Source organism: Phalacrocorax aristotelis, chromosome 11, assembly GCF_949628215.1.
Source record: "Phalacrocorax aristotelis chromosome 11, bGulAri2.1, whole genome shotgun sequence".
Taxonomy (NCBI): Eukaryota; Metazoa; Chordata; class Aves; order Suliformes; family Phalacrocoracidae; genus Phalacrocorax; species Phalacrocorax aristotelis.
The window spans coordinates 2,047,981-2,054,261 of NC_134286.1; the positions used below are offsets into that span (position 1 = coordinate 2,047,981).

The 6,281-nt window shown below is 59.9% G+C and overlaps 1 protein-coding gene across 2 annotated transcripts; it reads right to left on the reverse strand.

The window, feature by feature from the left end:
- Positions 1-327: 327 nt before the first annotated feature.
- On the reverse strand, positions 328-6,094 carry P2RY4 (pyrimidinergic receptor P2Y4). 2 transcript variants are annotated; one of them, XM_075106571.1, is made up of 2 exons: positions 5,924-6,094; positions 328-2,045 (listed from the first exon to the last, which is right to left on the reverse strand). In XM_075106571.1, exon 2 carries the CDS (start codon positions 2,027-2,029, stop codon positions 905-907), a length of 1,125 nt encoding a protein of 374 aa, XP_074962672.1. In that variant the 5' UTR covers positions 2,030-2,045; positions 5,924-6,094; the 3' UTR covers positions 328-904. The 2 variants fall into 2 exon arrangements, with proteins under 2 accessions (XP_074962672.1, XP_074962673.1); XM_075106572.1 differs by lacking the exon at positions 5,924-6,094 and adding an exon at positions 2,392-2,836.
- Between the last annotated feature and the right edge of the window lie 187 nt (positions 6,095-6,281).

Below are 6,281 nucleotides of genomic sequence, written 5' to 3' on the forward strand. Positions count from 1 at the left end.
GGGGAGAGCCCTGACCCATCCCTGCCCAGGCTGGCGTGGGAGAGTTGACAGCCCTGATAGCCATCTCTGGTCTGCTCCTCTCTGCGCAGGCACTTGGTCAAACAAAAAGGCTGGGTAAACATTTGGAAAGCAAACACCCATAAAGGCAGATTCTCGAGGACTCTCCCATCGTCGCAGGTGTCACCACTCTGGCCCCTCGCTCGGAACCTGCCCCAGTGCTGGCGCCACGGCGGCGGGTGGCTTTTCTCTGCTCTCAGGTGCTTTCTGGGGTGAGGGTGGGCGTCTCGTCCCTCTTCCTTCTGCTATGGGAAGAAACGGGCCTGAGCGTAGAGAAAGGGGAAGTGGCTTTATTGGGGGTGACAGGCAGCAAGTGCCCTGTGCCGTGTCCCTCCCCACCTCTCCCAAGGCCAGCAGTGTGACGGGGACATCTCCAAGAACCTCTGCCAGGCACGTGGTGGGCCCGGTGTCAGCTCTGTCCCCAGGTTCAGTCCGGTCCCCACACGTTGCTGTTGAGCAGACTGGAAGGGCTCTGCGTGCCCAGGGAGGGACCAGTGTCCCTTCTCTTTAGGGACTTGTGAGCCCTGACATGTCCCCAGGAGCACCCCGGGATGGGATGCCAGCCTGCCTCCCTAAAATGGCTTTCTCAGCATCCTTCCCATTCCCTTGGGTGCCCAGTGGCTGGCCTGCCCTGAGCAGCACTGGCACCCTCCTCCCACGGCACCCCGGCGCTGAGCTGGGACAAGCCCCATGGCCACCAGCCCTCAGCCCTGCAGTCTCTGCCCCTGCAAGGGCTGGGCAGGTCAGGTTTGGGGACCTGGGGGTACCAGGGTGCCCACACAGAGCCTGGAGGGGCTGCAACTCGTGGACACCAGACAATGAGGTTACTGGAACCCCCTTTGGCACCTCAGCACCCGCCTCCACTCCGTGCTGTCCCTGTCCCTTGGATGACGCTGGCAGTGTGGGTGCTACCTGCGACATTGTCCATGGAGGGAGATACCAGGGCCAGGTTGCACGTGGGCATGGGCCGGAGGCGCTGGGCTGGCCCCCGGCACATCTGCCCCCGGTATTTGTCCCCAGCCATGAAGTACAAAATGGGGTCGAGGCAGCTGTTGATGCTGGCCAGGGGCCGCGTGACCTTGTAGGTGAGGTTGATGATGTTGAGGGTCTGGCAGTCGGCTTGAAAGTAGCGGGAGGTGTAGTAGATGGTGCGGGTGATGTGGAAGGGTACAAAGCAGATGGCAAAGACGGTGAGCACGATGATGATCATCTTGATGGAGCGCTTCTTGTAGGAGGGCATTCGGGGGCCGGAGCTGGAGAAGCTGGACCTGCTGAGTCTCTTGGCCATCAGGCAGTAGCATAGGACAGTCACCAAGAAGGGGACCCCAAAGAGGAGGGCCATGACGGAGGAGCTGTAGTGCACGTAACGGTAAAACTCCTCGGGCTTGGTGGTATCGTGGCACAGGGTGCTGTTGCCCTTGGAGCTGGTGGTGACAAAGATGAGGTTGGGAATGAGGCAGATGGTGACAACAAGCCATACACCCACACAAATGATGCGGGCGTGTTTGGTCTTCGCCCACTTCAGGGAGCGGATGGGGTGGCAGATGCCCATGTAGCGGTGGACGCTGATACACGTCAGGAAGAGGATGCTGCTGTAGAGGTTAGCGTAGAAGAGGAAGCGCACGATCTTGCAGAGCCATTTCCCGAAGGGCCAGTTGTTGCGGTTGGCGTAATAGTAGACCAGGGTGGGGAGGGAGAGGACGTAGAGCGTGTCGGAGACAGCCAGGTTGAACATGTAGGTGGTGGTGGCGTTCCAGGGCCTCATCCTGGAGGTGAATATCCACAGGGCCCAGGAGTTGAGGGGCAGCCCCACCACGAAGACGATGCCATAGGAGACGGGCAGCAGGATGAACTTGAACTCCTCGTTGAAGATGCACTTTGCCTCCGCCACTGTGGTGGTGTTTCCTCCTGGCCAGGGAGCCGGCGTCGGTGTCCACGGGGCAACTGGGAATGTCCTCACTGAAGTGGCCATGTTCTCCGAGCCAGATCTAGGGGAGCAGTTAATAAAAGCACATTAGTTGTTGATCCCCACCATTGTCAGGCACAAAGCGTGGAAGGGAGCCAAAGATGCCAGATTTTCCCCCCCCTCCAGGAGCTCCGGCCACTTTGATGGTTCTCTGCTTTTTCTCAGCTCGCGCGTTCGGGCCTCGCGGGGAGCCGAGGGAGGCTTGACAAATCCTCCCCTTCGCAGCCCCCACAATGACACCCGTTAATCATCCCTTTAAGCAGCGCGCAGTGACACCAGCGCCGCGTGGAGCCGGGAAGCGTGCCTGAGACAGAGGGCCGCGCCGGCCCCGCCGGCCAGCAGCCCCACGGCGCGCTGAACAATGAGACCTTTATGAGCAACAGCAGCCCCCGGCCGGTGCCAGCACAGCCTCTTGGAAGCCAGCTCAGCCTAATTGGCACCATCCTGACAATGCTGCTCGTCCCAGAGGGCTCCTTGACAGAAGAAAGGCGGGAGGAGAAGAAAGGCTTGTCTGGGGGAATATTATGGCCCGGAGAAATCCTCAGGGGGCTGTTAAAGGAGCCCTTGGGAGAGAGCGTCCCTGGATGGCAAGGGGCCTCCAGCTGCCGAGTATTCTCCGCAGGAGAGGGATGATCTAAGCCCTGCGGAGATGAGCTGCGCTGGAGCCAAGTCCCAGCCCAAGACAGAGCAAGTTCACAAGGCAGGCAGGACGTTTCCTCTTGCACATTGTTAGGATCAAAGCCTGGGGTCCACATCCTCCTGGCAAATCTGTCCCCGGGGCTGAGGTGTGAGCGCAAGCTGCCAAAGGGTTGCATTCACCTCTCAGGATGTCTAAAGTTCAGAGCCCACTCCTCCAGAGGGAAGAGGGAGCTTCTGCCACCATCACGGTGTCCAGCAAAGGACTGACAAAGGCTGCCCGTGCCTTGGCCTCTCCGGACCCTCCACCATCCCTGGCAAAGTGATTTTGGCGTAGCCACTTCTGCTGGCCAGGACGGATGCTCGGATGAGTAACCTGAGAGCAGGAGCATCTGCTGTGCTGCGGGCAGAGACAAGGGTGTAGCCAAAATGTTATCTGATGGAGGGAGGGCTGGTGTGTCTCCAGTTTCTGTTGGTTCAGAGCTCACCCAGGAGGTGATGGGCACCAGGACAGAAGAGGACCCGGGGCTCAGGGGGACGACACGTGTTAGCAGGATGCTGGTGTTGGTGGTGCGAGGCAGAAGGTTGCATCCTTTCAGGCTCCTTCATCCCCCTCCTGTTTGCCCCTTTGCCGCGGAGATGTGCAGCCTTGTGGCTTCTCGTGGCAAGCACCATTGGCAGGAATATCCTACAGGGTGTATCCATGGGGTCAGCTGAGCTGCGATCCGTCTTCTCCCTTCAAAGCCTCACCTGGAGAGACATCCCCGGGTTTACAGAGATGATCATAAATGAATCAGCTGGCAGATGGGCAGGTGGGTGGCTGCGGGACCGGCCCCTCCGTGTCGCACGCACCTCCACGCGCTCTGTTTGAGTTGTGGGCTGAGCTGCAGCTTTGGGCTCGCATCAAACACCCTGCAGCTTCCTTCCCGCTGAGGCTGACGCAGGCAGCTGCCTGCCTTTATTACAGGGATGAGTTCAGAGAGCAAGACAGGCAGGTCCTGATCAAACATTAACAGTGGGAAGAACTTGCTGTTTTTCCCAGAACCAGGAGGGAAAAACAGCTGGTAGGAATCCCTGAGCCACCAAGTGCTGGTGCCAGTGGTGGTCCCATGGGGCTGCCTCTGCCAAAGGGAAGGTTGTGCTGGTTGTGGTGGTCCCAGCCCAGCAGTTGTGTCTCCCCAAGCCTCAACACTGCCGAGGACAAAAGGCACCAGGAGATTTGTTTTCCTCTTCTGACCTCTGAGTGCCAGTGATCATGAAGCCTTGAACCTGACCAGACCGGAGGTGCTGCAGGGTCCAGTGACCAAAGCCAATGACATAGGTCAACAAACAACTAAGATATGAAGAAGCCAATAAATAAAAAAAAAATAATAATCTGGTGTAAGGAAAGCATAAGGAAAAAGAGCCCGAGCAGCTACATGGTGCCGGGCTGCTTGGAGGACAGTGCAGGTATGTGGCTTCTGCCAGCTGATAGAGCCTGAACGCAGTCAGCAGCGTGATTTCACCGTTCCTAAGCAAGCTTCCTTTGGGGATAACCACCAAAAAAAAAAAATGCAACAGATGATGACATTTGGCAAGCTTTATCTCCACAGGTTTCCTGCTTCCTCATCTTAGTCACGATCAAAATCAGTGGTTTAAACTACTGATTCGTGTCAGTCCACCCCGAGGATGTGTCACCACCAGGCCCGTTCCTACTCCTCGCTGACATCCTAGCAAAGCTCTCCCCAGCCACAGCCTCTCCAGCGTGGGATTTTCAAGGAGGGACTGACCGCAGCCGTGGTGGGGTCTGAGCCAAGTGTTCGGGCTCGCTGCCGGAGTGGGAGGTGGGAGGCACTGCAGGGAAGCAAAGGACAGGGAGCTGGGGAGGTGATGCCCGCTCCTGCCCTGCCCGTTTTGCAGAAGCACGGGGGCTGCAATGCTGGGGAATCCCTTGCCCATGGCAAGCACAACTCCCTGGGACTGTGCCTGCGGGCTGGCCCCCACACGTGCCCTGGGAAGCAGCGAGGGGTCCTGCAAAACACCCGCACAGCTATCTGCCTGCAGAAAGGGGCAGGGGCCAGCGACAGGGCCACACGTGGGGGGACACATGCTGCCCTTGGCCCTTTGCCACAGGAACGGGAGCTCTGCTTTGGCTCCCAGCCCTGCGACCATGCCCAGCCTGAACCCATCTTTCGGCCCTGCAGGCAGCACCGGCCCCGGTGGGAGCTGACAGCTGCCCCCAGCCCAGGGTCCCCCAGCCTGGGATGCCCCTGCAGCCGGCCAAGGCTTCCTGCCCTGGGGATTTACGGAGGCATTGGAAAGGCACCAGCGAAATGAATGAGTGGGGCAGTGCCAAAGGCAGGCTCTGCCCCAGAGCTGAACTCCTGGCTGCTGGCAGGATGGGATGGAGAGTCGGGGATCATGGTGTAATGGGCAGGAGCTTCAGAGAGGGGACAGGAGAGTGGATTTCGGAGGGGAGCAAGCAACTGCGGAGGGATGTGGGGCTGGGTGAGCCTGGGTCCAGCTACTGCTGGAGCACGGGGAAACAAACAGGGCTTTTCTTCTCGCCTAAGCTCTTAGAAATTGCAAAACAAGGGGAAATTATGCAAAACATCCTGCAGAAGGACCCTTGTCCCCAATCACCACGTGGTCTGTGCAGCCCAAAGCCCCAGCACAAGGTGAGCATGACCTAATTTCTTTTCAATCCTTCCCTTCGGCCGCAAGCGCAGCCAAAGCGCGATCTTCCCACATGGCTTGGGCACCAGTGCCACCTCCTCAGGGACAGCAGCGTCACTGCCCACCGTGTCCCCTGCTCCGAAGTGACCCCCCTTTCTCAGCAGGGTGGGAGGCGAGGGTTTCCTTTCGCCCTTGGGTAGGCTGTCCCTGTCCCTCCACCTCCCCAGGGAAGTGCAGGATCCCGAAGCTGCGGCAGCCCGAGGGGCAGCTGCACCCTGTGTCAAGACAGCAATTTGGGGGATGGAGAGGAAGATGAAGGAGAGGAGGTGGCCACACCAGGAAGGATGAAGGCCCTTGGTGATGAAGGAAGGCATATTAAGGGAAGAGGATGCACAGAGGGATTTGGGGTGGGTAGAGGAATAGGAGAAGTGGCTGACCCCCACCCCACATCTGTCCAGCCGCAGGGATCCCACCTCTGTCCTTTGTGGGGCCAAAGCTGCTCCCCCCAGGGCCCCCCAAAGCCTGTCTGTGTTTGCACGGCCGTGTCACAGCCATGGTGGGGTTGTCCTGGCTGCTGCCCTCTACCAGGCATGGGATGTAGTGGCTCACCTGCGGTCCTGGGCTGGGGCAGCTCTCAGGAGTGGGGCGCCCCCGGGGAGCTCCTGTCCCCCGTGGGGCTGGGGGCCATGCTGGTGGGGCTGCAGGCTGCCCTTCACTGCGCTGTGCCGTCTGTGCCCGCTCCCGCTTTCCCACCGCTGGGAGCAAAGTGCCCGAGAGAGGCAGGGCTGGAGGCGGGCAGAGGCGGGGGCAGAAGCCCGCAGCGTCCCTGCCCGAGTCCCTGCCCGTCCCAGGGGCTGCCCGCAGGTCTCAGCCCCACTGCGCTCCCATCCTGTTCATCACCCTCTCAGGCTTTGGGCCATCTGCAGCCCCTGCAGCAGCCCCCCAGAGATGGGACGGGTGGGCCACA